At 37.3% G+C, this 23012-nt stretch overlaps 1 protein-coding gene across 1 annotated transcript in view; it reads left to right on the forward strand.

Moving 5' to 3' along the window:
* The window catches only part of PHLPP1 (PH domain and leucine rich repeat protein phosphatase 1), a 253641-nt gene that overhangs the window by 189412 nt on the left and 41217 nt on the right, over positions 1–23012 (forward strand). The window contains exon 10 of the mRNA XM_003827268.4: positions 4107–4262. Within this exon, the coding sequence (XP_003827316.2) occupies positions 4107–4262 (156 nt within the window). The remainder of the gene's footprint in view (positions 1–4106; positions 4263–23012) is intronic.

Below are 23012 nucleotides of genomic sequence, written 5' to 3' on the forward strand. Positions count from 1 at the left end.
CAGTTACCTGTGGCTGCCTCAACCCAGGTCTTATTATTTCCACCATTCTCAGCCAGTCACTGAACAGAGGAAGTCAGTTATTTTTAGCTATGTGTAGTCAAAAACATCAGTGAAAATATTATAGAAGTATGTCACCATTTTGGAGTAAACTTTTACTTTAGTGCACAATCTTTAAAGGTATGTGATCACCATTCCTGTTTCCTTACCCAGAAGATATACTTGCTTGGTAAGCCTAGTAAACATGTTAGAGTTGAGCTGTCCAGTATGGTACCCCTCAGCCAGCCATTAGCCAAGTGACTGTTGAGCACCTGAAATGTGACTAGTCCTAATTGAGAAGTGCTGTAAGTGTACAATATACATGGAATGTAAAATATTAATAATAGTGTACATTAATTACATGTTAATATTTGGGGTATATTCTGGGTTAAATGAAATAATACTCTGAGAATTCATTTACTTGTTCTTTTATTCTTTGTTTTAATGTGGCTACTAGATAATTTAAAATTACATGTGGCTTATATTTGATAACACTGTGTTAGAATATAGCTCTTATTAAAGAAATCTGAGTTCTATTTTCATCCCTGAAAAGCTCTGTTAATTTCATTATGTTCTGCAGCAATACATTTTACCTGTAAATACGATCCATTCGAAAGTGCTTTCTGCCCTAGAATATTATGTTGACTGAGCATTTAAGTGACCCATTGCAGCCATCACCATTAACAAGAGGGTGTGTGTGTGTGTGTGTGTGTGTGTGTGTGTGTGTGTGTCCATGTGTCCATGCATGACCCTTTTAGTAGAGGAACAGGAAAAATGAAAACAGTAGGGAAAAAAATAATTCATTGAAAAAAATTTTTTACCTTATCTTTTCTTCTATTTTCTTTCCTTCTATTCTTTTTTTTTTTGGAGACAGAGTCTCAGTCTGTTGCCTAGGCTGCAATGCAGTGGTGTGATCTTGGCTCACTGCAACCTCTGCCTCCCGGGTTCCAGCAATTCTCGTGCCTCAGCCTCCCGAGTAGCTGGGACTACAGGTACGCACCACCATGCCCAGCTAATTTTTGTATTTTTAGTAGAGACGGGGTTTCACTATGTTGACCAGGCTGTTCTTGAACTCCTGACCTCAGGTGATCCGCCTGCCTCACCCTCCCAAAGTGCTGGGATTATAGCCATGAGCCACCACACCTAGCCTTTTCTATTTTCTCTGTTCTCTTTCCCCCTTCCACCCCTCAATCCCACAGATAGCACATTGGCATCCAAGTTCTCTGTTTTGCTGAAGGCTACAAAGATATATTTTATATATTTTTTATATTTGTATATATTATACATTAACATATTATATATTTATATATTATATATATATAAACAAACAAATGCAAGATAACTGACATTTTATCCAATTTTCCTCCCAAATTCGTTGATCTTTAATTTGTTCTGTATCAGAACAGGCTTTTTGAGAATCTAAACAAATGCTTATTCAATGCAAATCCCAAATGCTCTATTGTTAAAGAATTTAAACAGTATTCTTTGTGTGTGTGTGTATGTGTGTGTGTGTGTGTGTGTGTGTGTGTGTTTAACATGTGGGACAAAAAGAGTATGCATTGTTTTTCTGTTTATAGTGTTGTTCAATTGCAAACTCTGTATGAGCACTGTTGTTGATGTAATAGGCAAGGCTGGGCACCGTGGCTCTTGCCTGTAGTCTCAGCATGTTGGGAGGCCAAGGCAGGAAGATTGCTTGAGCCCAGGAGTTTAAGACCAGCCTGGGCAACACTGCAAGAACCTATCTCTGCAAAAAATAAAATTAGCTAGATATGGTGGTGTGTGCCTGTAGTCCCAGCTACTTGGAAGGCTTGAGGCAGGAGGATTGCTTGAGCCTAGGAGGTTGAGGTTACAGTGACCTATGATTGCATCACTGCTCTCCAGCCTGGGCAATGGAGCTGAGACCCTGCCTCTTAAAGAGAAAAAAAAAACAAAAATTCAGGCAAGACAGTGATTCATTAAAATTGATTTAATACTCATACTTTGTCTATCCAAGTAAGGTATATAAAGAGTTTGACAGGGCCAGGCACAGTGGTTCATGCCTGTAATCCCAGCACATGGGGAGGCCGAGGCAGGCGGATCACCTGAGGTCAGGAGTTCAAGACCAGCCTGACCAACATGGTGAAACCCCGTCTCTACTAAAAAATATGAAAATTAGCTAGGCGTGGTGGTGCACGCCTGTAGTCCCAGCTACTCTGGAGGCTGAGGCAGGAGAATCACTTGAACCCAGGAGGCGGAGGTTGCAGTGAGCCAAGATTGCGCCATTGCACTCCAGCCTGGGCGACAGAGTGAGACTCTGTCTCAAAAAAAAAAAAAAAAAGGAGTTTGACAAAAGAGAAATTATTAGAGGCAGAAATGTATTAAAAAGGAAAGAAAGTATTTTAATGTTTGGACAGTACCCAAAAGAATTGAACTAAACCCAATAATTAGCATTCAGTACTTGTCCTATAGTTGATCTTTTTTATTTGGAAAAATAAAGATAAAAGATTTTATCACCTTTTAGTTACTTATGTGGTAAAGGATAAATATATATATATATATATATATATATATATATATGATGAACCACATGCTGAGCTAATAGGCTGGAGTGACCATTACAGAGACTGCCCTGTGGTAATGGTAACTGCATAGATAATCTGGCCTGGATAATCTGTCTTGTCACACTGATAGCTAAACCTGCCAACTCAGGGATCTTTAATTGGGGCCTGTGGTGTCACAGGGTTGAGACAGGTTGCTAGCATCTTTGTGAGCAAAGAAACTCCATTTGCTATTTAAAGTGAATAAAGTTATTCCCTAATGTTATGGGGATTTTTAACTCTTGTGGATTGAAGGATACAAAATTTGGATTAGACAGGAAGAGTAAGTTCAAGAGACCTATTGCGCAGCATTGTAACTACAGTTAATAACGATGTCTTGTATTCTTGAAAATAGCTAAGGGAGTAGATTTAAATGTTCTCATCACAAAAAAAAAAGATAAATATGTGAGGTAATGCATATGATAATTAGCTTGATTTAGCCATCCCACAATGTATACGTATATTAAAACATGTTTTACACCATAAATGTATGCTAATTTGTGTTAATTAAAAATTAACTTTAAAAAATTGTGGGCATTTGTGAGTGAGATCAGAATGGTGGAAAACAGGAGGTGGATGAGGAAGCCTCATTCTTTGACAGCAGATTAATAAATTAACTTAATTTATTAATTAGGCAGATTGATAAATTAATTCTTAATCTAAAGTGATCAGGATGCAAATTGTAACCTCACTTTTCCCCACCCCCCAGATGTCTGTTTAAACCCAGGGCCTGTTTTATTCTCTGTAATGTTGGAGAAGTCTGAAGTGGTCATAATGTAGATTTACATTAGATTAACAAGTATTCATCATCTCTGACAGTTCTGGTGACCTTTACAAGAAACACAGCCAAGTTTCCAAACAGCTCTTTAAGTCTCTCAAGAAAACAGTGGATTAAGTACATGCTGCTCTTTCGGGAGAGAGTCTCTACCTTGGTCTAGGATTAAGCTAGAAAAAACAGACATACAGCCAGGGAAGTGAGGCAAAGAAGAAATAATTAGGATTGTGAAATGCAACTGAGGAAAAACATAACATTTTCTCAGTTGACATTTGTAAAAGTTTGATTGAAGAACCCTTTATTTAATGCAGATCCTGTAGGTAAAGACTGCTCAGTTGTGTTTACTCAGAATCTCTTATGGGTAAAGCACCCAGCATTCTGGGACAATACAAGATACAAGCCCTACTCTGGAGAAGCATGCAGCCTTTGAAAGCTTGTCTTGTGACTCTAACAAGATTAGACTGATCTCTTCAGTGCGTACATCTATAGAACTTGTTTTTTGCTATGTAGAGCTTCTTTGCTCAATATTTGTTTACATAGTTTTTTCCTTCCTCCTTTTTTTGAGTATATAGAAAGTATTGAAACAAATAGTTTCAAGTTTGAATTTATATTAAAATGAATTTGTAGTTGCTCCAAGTGAATTTGTGATTTTTGGAGAGGTAATTTTAAGTATTCTTTACTCTTTTTCATTTTTTGGTCTTTTGTCCCTTTTTATACAGCTTATTTTGTAATAGCAGTCTCCGGAAACTACTGGCAGGACACAACCAGTTGGCAAGGCTGCCTGAAAGGCTAGAAAGAACCTCAGTGGAGGTCTTGGATGTGCAACACAACCAGCTCCTTGAGCTCCCGCCTAACCTTCTGATGAAGGCTGACAGGTAAAGCCATTTGTCTTGTTTATCATCTGAGTCTATAAATATTCCCTCATTTGTATCTTTGTCTTTCGTGACCTGAGACTGTATAAACTTTCTGAGTATGTATCTGTCCCAGATTTGTGAAGGAAATAGTTTTGCCAGCCACTTTACTGACCATTTTGTAGGCGATGGAGTCAGGAGCAACCTATAGATTCTTTATTAACTTTGCTGTTCTCTGGAGCAAAGTAGGTTACATTGTCCATAAACATGTGTCATGTGGATGTAGGTGTAAAACAAGGATGAGAAGTGTGCTGCTCTGTTACTACCTGGTCACATCGCATGCCAGGCTTAGCTTAATTATCTTATGATTCTCTGTTCCCGCTTTCACATGTTTGGGACTTTGGGAGATGGAGATGAATTGTCCCAGAGTTAGCTTAGTTGTTATTGTTTTTTGTTGTTGGTGGTGTTTTTTGTTTTTTGATTTTTTGAGACAGAGTCGCACTCTGTCGCCTACGCTGGAGTGCAGTGGTGTGATCTCGGCTCACTGGAACCTCTGCCTCCCAGGTTCAAGCGATTCTCCTGCCTCAGCCTCCCAAGTAGCTGGAACTACAGGCATGTGCCACCACGCCCAGCTAATTTTTTGTATTTTTAGTAGAGGTGGGGTTTTGCCATGTTGGCCAGGCTGGTTTCGAACTCCTGGGCTCAAGTGATCCACCCACCTTGGCCTCCCAAAATACTGGGATTATAGGTATGAGCCACCACGCCTAGGACTTATTGTTTTTTAAACAGTCCTTCTTATCTTTATCATAATTAATTCCATATTCAATTCAATTATTTTGTTTTGAACAAACAAAATTTTCCTAAATTACTTGTATCATACACTAAGCATTTGAAGTTGTTTTGAATGGGAGGGAGAGGTTAATTTCAACATTAAATGAAGCTGTTATTTTGTTGTGATAAGTTGCCACATACAGAATTTTCTTTAAAGCTTTAAGTAACAGTGGCTGTTAACTTACTTTGGAGCATCTTGTTTGCTTCAGAACCCATGTGCATCATTCTAAAGTGTTTCATAACCTGAGTTATTTTGACTTCTGCTCCCATGTTTATTTTTAGGGAATGACCATTACTTTAGAGACAATATGAAGGATCTAACTTTTAGTGTATCTCATAATGAAGACAAAAACGTTAAATTTAATTTTGCTTCTAGAAGTGCAGAGAAGAGAAGGAAATGATGACAGATCTTTTTACCTTACAAAATAAATGTTAGCTATGTTTCAGCATGTGTCATATTATGTGGATGAAATGGCCGTCTGCGATCTCTGGCTCTCCTGAGCCGAATTAGATTTCTCACTGCATGTTCCTAACTCCCTGAGCTTACTCCTGCCGTAATACTCATCACACACTGTATTGTAATTTCTTGTTCACTTGTCTCTCTCCATTATTAGATTACTAACACCATGTGGCCAGTGACTGTGTCTTAATTATAGTTTTATCATCAACATCTTAACACTGTGTCTGGAATAAAGGAAAGTGCTCAAAAAATATTTGTGTAATAAATGATAGAGAATTTAAGGAATTTCAAATACTACCTTCATTCCTGGCTTTATATTTTTTTCTTCCTCATCTTTTCCATAAATCTTTAATAAGAGTAAAAAAATCTTACTACAAAAATATGACTTACATTCAGTAAAGTGTCCAACTTTTAAGCCTACTGCTCAATGAATTTTTACATATTTATAGAAATGGTTGCAGGGACCACCTTACCCAGAACAAGATATAGAACATTTCTAGCACTCTTCTTTTTCCTTTCGTTCTGTTTTCCTCATTTAAAAAGAAAATTATTTTCAGTGTACTCATGTAAGTTATAACGAATTCCAACTGGAATAATTATGAAGAAAAATTAGAACTATGAGAAAATGGGATTGTCATATTGTAATTGGCCAGTACTGTGTCATCCTCCTGGTAAAAAGTGAAATGTTTCAAGATCATTGAAAGAATTCTTGTTTTTTGGTTTTGGGTTTTTTTTGTTTGTTTGTTTGTTTGTTTGTTTTGGAGACGGAGTCTAGCTTTGTGGCCCAGGCTTGGAGTGCAGTGGTGTGATCTCAGCTCATTGCAACCTCCACCTCCTGGGTTCAAGTGATTCTCTTCCCTCAGCCTCCCAAATAGCCGGGATTACAGGCGCATGCCACCACTTCCAGCTAATTTTTGTAATTTTAGTAGAGATGGGGTTTCCCCATGTTGACCAGGCTGGTCTTAAACTTCTGATCTCAAGTGATCCACCTGCCTTGGCCTCCCAAAGTGCTGGGGTTACAGGCATGAGCCACCGCACCAGGCTAGAATTCTTGTTTTTACGTTAATATCAAAGCACAGTGTGCAGAGACAGATCACTTTAGACATATGCTTTTTGGTTGTGAATACTATAAAATTTGATTTCTTCTCCTATGGAGAATTATAAGTTATATCATAATGAGAATCCACTTGTTCCCCTAGAGTTCTACACTGAATCTGTAGAACCAAATAAAGGAATGGATTTAGGTTTTAGGAGTCTAAATGAAATAAAAACCATTTCTGAATCTGGCCAATTCTGGTAAGTTCATGACTATTAAAGGTTATCAGTGCTAGAATTTCCAATAGATAATAATCATTCTTTATTCATTCCTGAGAATTTGATTTTACAAGGACATTTCTGTATTTCATTCTCTGGAGACTGTATTTTCATGTTTAGATGTGTTTGGACAAGGATTTAAGTAAGAACAGTTGTAGTTTTAGGGGATTGTGGTGACTCCCAGGATTGAGAACCACTGCCTTCATTGTTGGCTTTGTAATTCTGTGCAGGTCATTCTAAACCTCGGTTTTCTCATTTTGCTTATTTGTACAATTCCCAAACGGTACCTGTATGTTGGAAAAGGAAGGATTGTGTGAACTGGAACGTGAATGTGAACTGAACAAAGATGTGAACTGAGCCACTGGAAGGGCACTGCTATCATAAGCTAGGCCAGCAGTGTTAGCTAAAGGCATTTAGGCAGAAATCCCCATACAAATAGACTGACCTGTCTACAGCCAGCTGCGTTTTTGAAAACAGGGACTGTGGGGGACAATTTGCCAGCCTTTGGAGGCTGCAAGGGGAGGACAGGACAGGATGAATGCATTTCTGGCACAGGAGAGTTCTGGAGTAAAGGGTTGGGGGAATGAGAAGGGGCAAATATCTTGGTTTTATTTTATGAGAGTAAAACAAATGACCAAAAAATGGGAGAAATAAGAAACTTTTTCAAGAAGACATACTCCTGCACCTTTGTTTTCCAAGCTCTAATTGCTACATCTCCAGCATAGCATAGCAACTGATATAGTAGAATCAGAGAGAAAAGTTAAGATTGTTAATTATCTTGGGCAGACAGGATTATGTGAAGGGGGTGGGATAAATTTGATTAGCTGTTTTTTTAAACCGTATTTTTGTATTAGTTCACTTGTTAGAAGATAAGAAAAATACTATTTTCTAATGATTTCCACCAAATTATTGCCTTTAAAGGTTAATACTTATCCTCTTTGCACAACCTCAATAATGGAAATTTTTACCTACCTATTTTTAAAATTTTTATTAGTTCTTTTTATTGAGGCATAATTTAAACTCAGGAAAATTTACAAATATCGTGTATTTGGTTTGATGAGTTTGAGGGGGAAATGAATAAACTAGTACTGACAGTTGTTGAAGTAGGCCAACCTGGAAAACATGAAATTTAAAATATTAAAGACAGTTTTTAGGAAAGATTCTTTGTGACTGGCTTCTTGCAGGTGGTTTCAGTTGTGATTTGTTTTTGTTCACATGGTTCAATGTAGCAGACATCTCAATGAGTTTAAATCACTGTGCTGGATGCATAGGACATTGAGAAATGACTAAACATAGGAATTATCCTCAAGAAGCTTACAATCAAATGAAGAGTTTAAAGTAACTGCACAATAAACTATAGTGAAAGGTAGGTTTAAGGAGGTAGAATAGACGGAAAATTACAAGGTTGGTCTAGTATAATTTAGGCTCATGGTATAATGAGCAACATTTTGTTGTTGGATGATACAAAGCTGTGTGTTTGGCAAATAGCTGCAGGCATTGGTGAAACTTTGCTTCAGTTGCCCTTCCATTCAGTTTGCTACTTAATACAAATCTTAAAAATATGTAAATTCCTTTTTTATATTTTTTTGTGATAATAAATTATGGTTACAGTTCTGTGTTTCATTATATAACTGAGGAAAGGGCTTTATATGTTTCAGTGGTTTGTGTTCTTAAGTAGAACTTGCACTACCAAGTGTCAAGAGAAATATCAGAGAAGCATGTGTTATTGGACACAGAGCAGAAGACCATATTTTGACTCATGAGAGTTTTCCTTTGCTCTGAATTTTGCCTGCTAAAGCCAGTCTCATAGTTTTAATTACGTGATACTGTCTGTTAAGTATTACAGGGCCAGACACAGTGGCTGACACCTATAATCCCGGAACTTTGGGAGGCCAACATGGGAGGATTGCTTGAGCCTAGGAGTTTGAGACCAGCCTGGGCAACATGGCAAAACCCTGTCACTACAAATTGAAAAAAGAAAAAAAAAGTCAGGTGTGGTGGCACACACCTCTGGACTTGGAAGGCTGAGGTGGGAGGATCCCTTGAGCCTAGGAGTTCGAGGCTGCTGTGAGCTGTGATCGCGCCACCTACACTCCAGCCTGGGTTACAGAGTGTGACCGTGTCTCAAAAAATGAAAAAAAGGTATTACAACTTTAGAATAGTATATATTAATCTGCTATACCTGGTAGCAGGAAGCTATTTGGTAACCAAATAACAAACAGGGGAATCTATGTTACATTAGACAACTTTTAGTTATCTTCATCTTCCTCTAAATACTTGAGGAAGATATTCTAATCTAGATCATGGGCCTAGATTTCTCATTTACCTGTCTTTTTAATTAGAGTTGAGGATTTTCCTGATGGAAACCCCAAAAGAGTTTCAGATAATTAGTTGTCATCAACAGATGGGTGCAGGGAGGGTAGACATTCTCCATGGGTCACCGGAATGGATGAGACATTGCCAGAGGGACTGCCATCCTTCTGTTTCTTCCTGAAATCTTGGCATTGGCTGACTCCCTGTCCGTCTAGCATCTGCATGCACATTTGATGGCCAGACCGCTTCTCCTGATAAAGTCAGCCTAATTAACAAAGCCGAAAAGGGACCCTTTAAAGGGGAGTTATAGGTCCCTGCTCTGGGAGGGCAGCCAGGTCTGTTTTTATTCCTGGGTGGACTAGTACAAGGTATTTTCAGGGGCAGAAGTTGGGGAAGTGTATGTTCAAATGAGCTTCGTAGTAATTGCTCATGTGTGTTTATTAAATATTCCCAGAGTATTAGTCACATTACAGACCATAAGTTTCAGTGACTCAGAATATGTGTAAATATCAAAGGGACTAAAAGGGAACAGAAAATTTAGAAGAGCGTGATCGATTGACCATGACAACTGGTGCCTTTTGGCAAAGACAGATATTTGTGGCATTTTAAAAATCTGAGTTGTAGGCAACTATTTTTTTCAGTGACGAGGGCTATCTTTTGACATTCTGATGTATCATGAAGTTCTGATGTTTTGAGAGTGAAGTTCTGATGTTTTCAGAGTCACAGTGGACTAAGATAGTGTTTCTCAAAGTGTTTTCAGAATTTCCTAGAGTACTTATCAAACATGCAGATTCTTGGCTCTTATCTCAGGTCTTCTCCCTTCGATTTTAGAGGGATAGTCTGGGAACTGTATGTTTATCAAGGCTCCCCCAGTGACTCCAGTGCAGATGGTCTGCTGAACACACTGAAAGCTTAAGGTGACCCAGGTACTACTGCTGAAACAAATAGATTTTTATAAAAGAAGGATTTTAATGGAAAAACTGAATGTGTCTAGAGATATTTCTAGATAACATATACATCCCCTCTCTGCTTTTTAAAGTGTTGTGTTTCTCAAATATTTTAAGGTATAGTTCTTAACCAGGGTTATTACATCAAAATCAACTGACAATTTTTTCAGAACTAGAGAATCGGTCAATGATGTTTAGAATACTATGAAGGGGAAGAGAATTTTCATTCTTTTCTCTCCCCTATTTCTCCCAAAAAAAATCTACCTCAGTCCTGGAGAACAGAGTTGGGTGGGGGCATTGGAAAGTGGCCGATTATGTAATCTTAGCAAGGTTGGAGTTCTGGTGGCAAACTCCATTTTTCTTAACCAGAACAAACCAGAAAGGTTTAGCCAGAAGCTTCCAAGTATTCCTGTGTTCAGCTGTGAACATTGCTGTGAGATTGAAAAGAGGCCATTCGTAGATTATCAGAAGAGTTCTGCCTGTACTCTGAGAGACTGCTTTGGTCATCTTTGCCCCTGTTTCTCTGATGCTCCTAAAATGGATGAGATGGGCGAGTCCACCCTGCCAGTGAGGGGTGTGCGTATCCCCAGAAACCATGAAAATGCATTAGGACAGGGGTTTTTGCACCACGATGATTCTCAACTCTGCCAGCCATCAGAATTCTGCTATATAGATTTTGAGGCCCTACCCTGACCTACTTAACAAGAATATCTTCGAGTTGAAGTTGAGAATTCTGCACTAAGGAAAGCTCCCTAGAGAATTAGGAAGTGCAGCCAGATTGCACCCTACTGAGCTAGAGCATCTTCTGTGAGAAATGTTGTTCCTTTAGCAGCTCCAAAGTGTGATAGCCCCCATCTTAATTCAGTGAGAGGATAATTTATAAATAAAAAGAGAAATAAGCATCAATTCCCAGCAATTACACTTTGACTGTATCCATGCTATACCCTAAGGTTTTGTGTCAAGCGACGGCAGATTCAGAAAAACTGTGGGGAGGAGAGAAGAGGAAAGCTGGCAGTGGGGCTTTAGGTGGGTCTACCACTACCACCTAAGTTTAGGTATAAGTAAGTGCAACTTGAAGGGATAGCAAGCCAGAAATACAGTTATTGAAGGAAAATTGGCAATTGGATTGGTAAAGAGGAAGCGAAGCAAATGGGAAAAACTAAAGGTTCTACAAGACAAGTGAACCAGAACATCAGAGGACACACAGCCCTTCCCTACTCAGTCCAAACAAAGAGATCCCTTAATGTATCTCCACTTATCTGTGCTGATAGAAGATACAGCATCGAACTAAGAAACTTGTAAAACAACCTGATACCCTGAAAATGACTGGGAAAAAGATGAACAGATCCATATTGGGTTATTGGCTCCCAAAATGAGAAAGCAAAAAACAACATATGTCCACTGTTGAATAGTTTGTACCCCAAAAAATCTATTGTGAAGCCTAAGAAAACTATAAGACAACATTCCCAGCAAAATTAAATATAGTCAAGTGAACATTTTATGATATAAAACAAAAAAATTAAGGAACTGAGAACAAAGTGGACAAACAGGAAGGGCTGGAAAGAAGTGATTGAACTCAGAAAATGGAAGAAAATGACAGTTATCTGAGAAATGAGGAGTAATTACAGGGTGCCCAAGGGAGAATACACCCGAAAAATTAATAAGGGACATTAAAGAAACAAAGGAAAATGAAGAGGATGAAAATAAGATAAAGAATTATTTTAAAAAGTTAGAGATAAAACAGTGGAAATGGAAGACAGATCCAAAAGGCATAACATTTGTATATGTGTCCTTGAAGAACAAAGACAAAAAAAAATTGACAGAACTATTATTTAAAAATATCATTCAAGGAATTTTTTCAACAACAAACAAAATACCTTAAAGTACATGTGAAAAAGAGTATCAATTGGGTACCTGGAATAAACCCAGAATGTTCCATTTTAAAACTTATTATATTAAAACTATTAGATTTTGAAGATATAAATAATTATGACCACCAGTAAAAAGACAAAATAGTTTTAAAAGGCAAATATTTAGATTGTCATTAGACTTCTCAAAAACATTATACAATGCAAGGTAATAATGGAGTAATGTTTTTTAAAAACTTAATGAAAGATTGACTCAAGATTTTTATATCAAGCCAAGTCTCCTTTAAGATCTAAGTTATAGAAAACTGTTAAACATGTAAGCACCAAAAACATAAGCAACAACTAAAAAAATAGATAAATTGGATTTGATCAAAATTTAAAACTTGTGTGCTTCAAAGGATACCATCAAGAAAGTGAACGTGCAACCCACAGAAATATATCTGATAGGGAACTTGAAAGAACTCTTACAATTCACAATAAAGAAGACAAATAGCTGAATGAAAATATGTTCACAGGATTTGAATAGACATGTCTCAAAAGAAAATATACAAATGGCCAAGAAACACATAAAAAGATGCTTAACATCATTAGCCATTGGGGAAATGTAAACAAAAACCACAATCAGATATGACTTATACCCACTAGGGTGGCTATAATCAAAAACACAGTAACAAGTATTGGACAAAATGGAGAGAAACTGAAACCTCGTACACTGCTGGCAGGAATGTAAAGTGATGCAAGTACTTTGGAAAACAGATTGTCATTTCCTCAAATAATTAAACACAATATTACCCAGCAATTCTACTCTTAGGTATATACCCAAGAGAAATGAAAGCATATATGTTTACACCAAACTTGTATATGAATGTTGATAGCAACATTATTCATAACAACTGGAAAGTAGAACTCAAATGTCTACCACTTGATTAATGGATAAACAAACTGTTATAATAGATAGTGGAATATTATTCACCAGTAAAAGGTACTAGTGTATGCAGCAACATGGATAAACCCTGAAAGCAGTATGCTAAGTGAAAGAAGCCAGACACAAAAGGATACATGCTGTATGATTCTTTTTATATGAAATATTTGGATTTGGCAAATCCATACAGATAGAAAGTAGATCCAGGGGATGTGAGGAAGGGAGAAATGATGAGTGACTACAGATGGGTATAGGGTTTCTTTATGGAATGATGAAACTGTTGTGGAATTATATGGTGGTGATGGTTGCACAAGTTTGTGAAAAAAACTAAAAAAATCACTAAGTCACACAATTTAAAAGGGTATATTTTATATTATGTGAATTACTTCCCTATAAAGCTGTTTTTTAAAGACCTGAAGGACTTAGAGATCTGTGCACCCATGATCCCTTCTCCAGGAATCTGCTAAAGCTGTTAAGTCTGATTCAAAGCCTGTAGTCACATGTAGCTTTTTAGATATACACACACCATAAAATTCATCCTCTTAAGAAAGTATGTAATCCAGTGGCTTTTAGTAGTAATTTAAATAAATTGTAATTTATAAATATGTAAGAGTTAATTCATTGTATTAGTCAACATTTTAGGTGCTCAGTAGCCACATGTAATAGTGGGTACCATGCTGGAGAGTGAAGACATGGAACATTTCTGTCCACACAGAAAGCTGTATGGGCGTGATGTACCAGAGGATGAACTTATCCCACCAAGAAATAACTAGTATATTTTAGCAAAAGGAATGATAGTGAGCATTTTGGTATATATAAACGTAGATTTGAGACTGAAAGGTGGGAAAGAGAATGGAAGACTAATATACAAAAAGTGGTGACAAACTGTTAGTAATGCAGCTTGACTGGGAGTGGTGGCTCATGCGTGTTGTCCTAGCACTTTGGGAGGCCAAAGCAGGAGGATAGCTTGAGGTTAGGAGTTTGAGACAAGCCTGGGCAACATAGCAAGACCCTGTCTACGAAGAATTTTTAAAATTAGCCAGGCATGGTTACATACACTTAGAGTCCCAGCTGCTTGAGAGGCTGAGGCAGGAGCCTCTCAGGAATCCTTGAGTCCAGGAACTTGAGGGTGCAGTGAGCTATGATTGGACCACTGCACTCTAGCCTGGGTGACAGACCCTGTCTCTAAAAACAAAATAAAAAATAATGCGCTTAGAAATGGGAAGAGAGAAAAAGGAAAAAGTAAAGTAGAAGGAGCTTATTGATTGCCATCTAGGCAATAGGTGTAACTTACAGAATGCTGACAAAAACTGGCAAGCCAGATAAGAAATGATTAAATAAAAATCCAAGGGGATAAGGTCATTTAATAAGACATAAGTACAAAGATAACCATAGAACAAAAATACGAACTTCCTTAAATACCAGAAAAATTAATGTGTTAAAGAAGACATAATATATATCCTATAGAGAGGGAAACATGGCAAATATGAATATGAAATAATTATGACAGAGTTGAGACTCAGATATATCAGTATATGTGCTTGAACCCAACCTTCTATTGCCTTCAAGAGACCCATCTCACATGTAATGACATCTATAGACTCAAAGTAAAGGGAAGGAGAGAGATCATGCAAATAGAAAACAAAAGAGTAGGAGTTGCTATTCTTGTATCAGATAAAACAGACTTTAAACCAACAACAGTAAAAAAAAAAAAAAAAAATTGCATTATATAATAAAGGGTTCAATTCAATCAGAAGATTTAATTATCCTATGTACATACTCACCCAACATCAGAGCATCCAGATTTATAAAATGAATACCAGACCTAAGAAAAGAGATAGCGATACAGTAAAAGTAGGGGATTTCAGTATCTCATTAAACAGACTATCAAGGCAGAATACTAATTCTGGACTTAAATTTGACATTTGACCAAATAGACCTAATAGATGTCTAGAATACTCTATCCAACAACCATAGAATATACATTCTTCTTATCTATGCACAGAACATTCTCAAAGATTGACTACCTGCTCAGTCATAAAGCAAGCCTCAACAAATTCAAAAAATTGAAATCCTGTCAAGCATCTTCTCAGACCACAATGGAATAAAACTAGAAATTAATACCAAGAGAAACTCTCAAAACCACACTAATAGGGCCAGGTGCGGTGGCTCATGCCGGTAATCACAGCACTTTGGGAGGCCGAGGCAGGAGGCTCACGAGGTCAGGAGATCAAGACCATCCTGGCTAACACAGTGAAAGTCCCATCTCTACTAAAAAAGAAAATACAAAAAAATTAGCCGGGAATGGTGGCACGTGCCTGTAGTCCTAGCTACTTGGGAGGCTGAGGCAGGAGAATTGCTTGAACCTGGGAGGCAGAGGTTGCAGTGAGCCAAGATCACACCACTGCACTCCAGCCTGGGTGACAGAGAGAGACTCCATCTAAAAAAAAAAAAAAAAAAACAATGAATACATGGAAACTAAACAGTTTGGTCCTCTGATTGACTTTGGAATAAACACAAAATTGAGGGAATTCTTTAAAACAAATGAAAATAGAGACACAATATACCAAAGCCTCTGGGATACAGCAAAGGGAATGTTTATACCACTAAGTGCCTACATCAAGAAAACAGAAAAATCTCAAGTTAACAACTAATTGTTGGACCTAAAGGAACTAGAAAAAACAGAACACACTAAACCCAGAGCTAGCAGAAGAGAAGAAATAACTAAAACCAGAGGAGAACTAAATGAAATTGAGACCAGTGAGCCGAGATGGCGCCACTGCACTCCAGCCTGGGCGACAGAAAAAAAAAAAAAAAAAAAAAAAAGATCCAAATAAGCACAAATTGAAAATGACAGAGATGAGATTACAGCTGATAGCACAGAAACAGAAAAGATCCTCAGAGATTACTGCAAATATCTCTACACACACAAAGTAGAAAATCTAGAGGAAATGGATAAATCTCTGGAAACACACAGCTTCCCAAGGTTGAACCAGGAAGAAATCAAAATCCTGAACAGGCCTAATAATGAGTTACAAAATTGAGTCAATAATAAAAATCTACCAATGGAAAAGAAAGCCCTGGAGCAGGTGAATTCACATCCGAATTCTACCAGACATGACAAAGAAGGGCTGGTACCAATCTTGTTGAAACTATTCCAAAAAGTTGAGGGGGCAGGATTCCTCCCTAACTCATTCTATGAAACCAGTATCATCCTGATACCAAAATCTGACAAGGATACAACAAAAAAGGAAAATAACAAGCCAATATCTCTGATGAACATAGACACAAAAATCTTCATCAAATAAGTAGCCAGCTGAATTCAGCAGCATATCAAAAAGATAATTCATCATGCTCAAGAAAGCTTTATTCCTGGGATGCAAGGGTGGTTCACTAAACACAAATCAATATATGTGATTCACCACATAAACAGAATTAAAAACAAAAACTGTATCATCTCAATAGATGTGAAAAAAGTCTTTGATTAAAATCCAGTATCCCAACATGATAAAAACTCTCAACAAACTAGGCATCAACGGAATGTACCTCAAAATAATAAGAGCCATCTATGACAAACCCACAGCCAACATCATACTGAATGGGCAAAAGTTGAAAGTGTTCCCCCTAACACTGGAACAAGACAAATATGCCTACTCTCACCACTCCTATTGAACATAGTACTAAAAGTCCTAGCCAGAGCAGTCAGGCAAGAGAAAGAATAAAGGTCATCCAAATAGGAAAAGAGGAAATCAAATTATCCGTTCGTTGATGATACGATTCTATACCTAGAACACCCTGAAAGTTCCTCCAAAAGACTCTCAGACTTGATAAACAACTTCAGTAAAGTTTCAGGATTCAGAATCAGCACCCGAAATCAGTAGCATTCCTGTACACCAGTAACTTTCAAGCTGAGAACCAAATCAAGAATACAATCCCATTTACAATAGCAAAAAAATGAAATAAAATACCTAGGAATACATTTATCCGAGGAGGTGAAAGATCTCTAGAAGGAGAACTATAAGACACTGATGAAAGAAATCAGAGATGACACAAACAAGTGGAAAAACATTCCATGCTCGTGGATTGGAAGAATCAGTATCATTTAAATGGTTATACTGCCCAAACAATCTACAGATAAAATGTAATTCCTATCAAACTACCAATGTCATTTTTCATGAAATTAGAAAAAAATTATAAAATTCATGTGGAAACACGAAAGAGCCAAATAGCCAAAACAATCCTAAGCAAAAAGAACAAAGTCTTAGGCATCACATTACCTGACTTCAAGGTAATATACTGCAAACGCTGTAGGTAATGAAAACAGCATCGAACTGTTACAAAAACAGATGCATAGATCAAAGAAACAAAATAGAGACCTGGGAATAAAGCCATACACCTACAACCAACAGATCTTTTGACAAAGTCAACAAAAATAAACAATGAGGAAAGGACACTCTATTCAGTAAATAGTGCTGGGAAAACTGGTTAGCCATATGCAGAAGAATGAAACTGGACCCCTACCTCCCACCATATACAAAAACTAACTCAAGATGGATTAAAAACTTAAATATAATACCTCAAAGGATACAAATCATAGAAGAAAAACTCTTCTGGACATTGGCCTGGGCAAAGAATTTATGACTAAGACCTCGAAGGCAAATGCAACAAAAACAAATACTGACAAATGGGACTTAATTAAACTAAAGAGCTTCTGCACAGCAAAAGAAACAACAGAATGAACAGACAATCTACAGAATGGGAGAAAATATTTGCAAACTATGCAACTGGCAAAGGACAAATATCTATAAGAAACTTAAGAAAGAAACAACCCCATTAAAAAGTGAGCAAAGGACATGAATAGACACTTCTCAAAAGAAAAAATTCAGGCTGCCAGCAAACATGAAAAAATGCTCAACATCACAATCATCAGAGAAATGCAAGTTACAGCCATAATGAGATACCATCTCAACACCAGTCAGAATGACTATTAAGTCAAAATATAACACATGTTGTCAAGGATATGGAGAAAAGAGAACATACATTGTTGGTAGGAATGTGAATTAGTTCAACCCCTGTGGAAAACAGTATGAAGATTTCTCAAAGAGCTAAAAACAGAAATATCATTCCACCCAGCAATCACACTACTGAATATGTACCCAAAGGAAAAGAAATCATTTATCAAAAAGACACCTTCCCTGCACTCATATGTTTATTGCAACACTATTCACAATAGCAAAGTCATGGAATCAACCTATGTACCCATCGGTGGTGAATTGGATAAAGAAAATATGGTACATATATACCGTGGAATACTACACACCCATAAAAAAGAACAAAATTATGTCCTTTGCAGCAACATGGATGCAGCTGGAGACTGTTATCCTCAGTGAATTAATACAGAAACAGAAAAATACTGCACATTATTTCTTAATACATGGGGGCTAAACAGTGTATACACATGGCCATAAAGCCGGAAACAAGAGACACTGAGAACTCTGAAAGAGATAAGGGATATATGGTTTGAAAAACTACCTATTGGGTACTATTTGGTGGTACCCAAATATTTGGGTGATGCCTAAATGCCAGCATTACACAATTTACCCATTTAACAAACCTGCACATATACCTTCTGAATCTAAAATAAAATATACATGCACTTGAACTTAACTTACCCCCAAAATGGAAACAACCCAAATGTTCCTCAGCTCATGTGTGGATAAACAAGGTGTAGCCATATGTGAATTATGAATTATATCTCAATAAAGCTGTTAATAAAAAAATAAGGAAAATAGTACCTCAGGTATGGAGGGATACTTCTTTAACATTATATACACACACACTTAGTCCTAAAGCCAATTTCTTAATGGGGAAACCCCATTGGTATTTCTACTAAGATCAGTAACAGGACAAGAAAGCCCGTTATTTTCACTCTTATTCAATATTATATTAGATATATTAGCCAGGTAATTAGACAAGAAAAGATCAATTAGAGGCATGAGCGTTGGGTAAAGAAGAGAGAAACTATCTCTATTGCAGTTAACATGATAGTATACTTGGAAAACCCTAGAGAATCACTGATAAATGAATTCAGACAACAAAGTATTTCAACAAAGTAGCAGAGATATAAAGTTAATATGCAGAAATCAAAAGCCTTTGTATACACAAACATAGCCATTGGAAGACATATTATATTGGTAGTGAAAATCCCATTTAAAATAGCATCAAAGGAGGTTACTTAAGAATAAATAAGAAATGTGCAAAAACTATATGAATAAAACATTAAAACACTTCTGAAATTTGCAAATTTGAACAAATGAAACAATATTCCTTGTTCTTAGGTAGGATGACTTAATATTATTAAGATATCAGTTTTTTGTAGATTACTTTGCAAATTTAACACAATCATCATGTAAATACCAAAATGCTTCTATGATCAAGTTAGACAAATTGATGCTACTGTTCATATGGTTAAAAGAATCATATAAGAATAGCCGGGAAAACACTGAAAAAGTAAAACTATTAATACAAGGGAGAGACAAACCTTACCAGACAGCTAAACATGTATGTTTTAGTTCTTTCTGCTGAGAAGAAGGCCTAGAAGTAGTGACACGCCAGTACCAGGAAGTATATCTAACATCAAGACCTTGGTTTTTGGCTGGGTGCCATGGCTCCTGCCTGTAATCCCAGCACTTTGGGAGGCCGAGGTGGGCGGATCACATGAGGTCAGGAGTTCGAGACCAGCCTGGCCAGTGTGGCAAAACCCCGTCTCTACTAAAAATACAAAAATTAGCCGGGCTGGCGATGCATGCCTGTAATCTCAGCTACTTGGGAGGCTGAGACAGGAGAATCACTTGAACCCAGGAGGTGGAGGTTGCAGTGAGCCGAGATCGAGCCATTGCACTCCAGCTTGGGCAACAGAGCAAGACTCCATCTCACAAAAAAATAAAATTAAATAAAAAGACTTTGCTTTTTAAGTATCATTCTTCAACAAAAGGAATCAGGTGTCCTTGGAAACAGGATTGAGTGTAGGGCTAGAGCAGGCTGAATACAAGATGAGCCCAAAAGTAAAGAAATGCTCACAAAATGATGGGAGCATGTCAAAGGATGCGTGAGTCAACTTGAAGGAGCTCCCAGTGGCCACATTTGGGACAACGTGAGCAAAAAGTACACAATGACAGTAATGAATTCTATCCAGCAGAATAAAATAAACATCAATATGACCATACTGAAATAAAGCAAGTAATTAGGTAAATAAATTGGGAGAGCTCTTGTAGGATAATTCCATTTAACAAACTGTAAGTAGAGGGAATCATGAAAATAGAAAAATCATTTGGCAAACAACACAGAAATGATTGTTACAAGCACAAATGCTAAATTAATGGGCAAAAGTATGAGAAACAGAAGAGTTTCATAGTCTCAAATGATCTCTCCACACGTTGTTTAATTACAAAAGAAAAAATTATTACTTTGCAGTGGAGATGCTTGGCAGACACCACCTTAACCAAGTAATCAAAGTTAATATCTCCAATAATAAGACATTGGCCTCACATATATCCTGATGTGATGCCCTGAGAAGGGCACAACCTCTGCGATATTTTTGCCAAAAACGCATGACCTTACTCTAATGATGATGAAACATAAAACCTAAATTGAGAGACATTTTACAAAATATTTGTCGAGTACACTTCAAAAACATCAAGGTCATCTAAGATAATAAGACTGATTGGAGAAGAAAGGAGGACTGATAATGAAATACAACGTGAAGTGTCAGCCTTGTGAAGATAGATGGAACTGTCAAAAGTACTTTGTTATAAAAACAAGCAATAATAAGAAACTTGGAATGTTTACACTTCTGGAATGCTTCGGAGACAGAAATCAGAGGGTTGCCTAAAAGTAAGAGTTTTGCTGGGGTTAGACAGTTGTGACTATGTAGAGTTTTAATGGTATATAAGTCCCAGTACAGATTTCCAGAAAAATCATTTTTACAATACCTGGTATGTCTACAAATAGATAAATCTGTTATGGTACCAAATCCTGTGCCCTGTTTCTAAGAGAATTTGGCTGTAAAATTTAAGGGTGTGCTGGAAATTACTAAAAAGCAAACAAAACAAAAAATATATAGATGAGTCAAATGGACAGAATATGCCAAGGAGAGCAGAGCAATTGCTCAAGAAGCAGGAAATGGATTTGTCTCACTGTTGTTGCAGGTGACTTTCCAAACACTTTAGGGCAGGAGCCATATCTGTGTGTCTTTTCTCTGAGACTTTTGAACTTTATGCTGAGAGAAGTTCTTGAGTACTGTGCTATTTACTAACTTGTTTTAAGAATTGAGTTTGAAATGCTGTGCACACGTGGTCTTCACATTACATGCAGGTGCCCTGCTTGACCCTCCAGCTCTTTTAGAAAAAAAGGACCTATGAAAATGTCCCCACAAAAAGGTTTTTATAATTATTTTTCAACATTTGAATTTTGGAGACACATGGTAGAAAACTGTGGACTTGAGACTGATGAAATCTGAGTTTTATTTCTGTCTCTGCCACTAGTTACTATTGAGCCATTGCCAAATAATGTTACTTTCTCAGCTTTGAGTTTTGTCTTTCGTGAAATATGAGAGGGTATATTTCTGGGGTGATGGAAAAATCAAATGAGATAGAAAATAGTGGCCAGGTGCAGTGGCTCACACCTGTAATCCCAGCACTTTGGGAGGCCTAGGCAGGTGGGTCACTTGAAGTCAGGAGTTCGAGACCAGCCTGGCCAACATGGTGAAACCCTGTCTCTGCTAAAAATACAAAAATTACCTGGGCATGGTGGTGCATGCCTGTAATCCCAGCTACTCGGGAGGCTAAGGTGGGAGAATTGCTTGAACCTGGGAGGCAGAGGTTGCTGTGAGCCAAATGCCACTGCATTCCAACCTGGGCAACAGAGCAAGACTCTGTCAAAAAAGAAAAAAAAAAGAAGAAGGAAGAAAGGTCTGTGGTGTCTGTGGAATCTACAAAGTACCTTACAAATGAAAAGAAAACAGTCATATGTTACTGCTTTTTCTCTAATTAGAAGAGGATTGCACAGTGAAAAATGTTATATGGATGAAGCATGAAACAGCTGCTGGCACATTAAACCATCTTTTTATAGTATACTTATTACAAAATTCGGTAAGGAAGAAGCTTGAGGATAGTTATCACATCATACAGAGTTGAGACCTGACTCAGCCCTTTAAGAATTTAGCTTTTTTGCAAGGTTGAAAGCAGAGAGTGGGGTTCTGGAGCCTATTTATTTACTAAAATTGTTATCCATCCTGGAGAAACTTTGCAAAACTAAAGTATTTGTTCATTCTGGTGGAAGGATGAAATGTAGACTATTAAACCAATTTAAATTGTCTCCTGCTGAAACATTGTGAGGTTTTGGGAAGAATGGCTTAAGTGAATGGGTATTGAATTTAATTTTCCTGATACTATGATAATAAAAAATATTTTTAGTCCAATTGTTTGCTCTTTGACTATTAACCAGCAAGGTGATTAAGTCAGACTTTATGCAGTTCAGATGATGTCCTTTGGAACCACTTCATGTGGTTTCAACTAACTAGTTTCATTTCTTGGAGGTGGATGATGCTGGCAGTTTCCCCCTTAATTTTGCATAAAAGGTATATAGTTCCTTAATTACAGACAACTTTCAAAAAGATGAGAGGATAAATCTTTGAGGAAATCACTTTCTTCCCTTTATTCAGATGCCATGAGGGGTTTTTTAAGTTGCTTGGCAGCTTTCTAGATGAACATTCACTTGTCTGTTTTTAAAACATGCCCTCTTTTTCTGGCCTAAAAAATATGCAAACATGAATTCACTTTGTTTTATCTCATGTGTTTGTGTGTGTAACTACATATTTCCTAGAGAATTCTATTTTTGTCTTTTTTCTTTCTTTCTTTCTTTTTTTTTGAGCCGGAGTTTCGCTCTTGTTGCCCAGGCTAGAGCACAATGGTGCAGTCTTGGCTCACTGCAATCTCTGCCTCCTGGGTTCAAGTGATTCTGCTGCCTCACCCTCTCGAGTAGCTGGGATTACAGGTGCCTGCCACCACACCCAGCTAATATTTGTATTTTTAGTAGAGAAGGGGGGTTTCACCATGTTGG

Source organism: Pan paniscus, chromosome 17, assembly GCF_029289425.2.
Source record: "Pan paniscus chromosome 17, NHGRI_mPanPan1-v2.0_pri, whole genome shotgun sequence".
Classification (NCBI taxonomy): domain Eukaryota; kingdom Metazoa; phylum Chordata; class Mammalia; order Primates; family Hominidae; genus Pan; species Pan paniscus.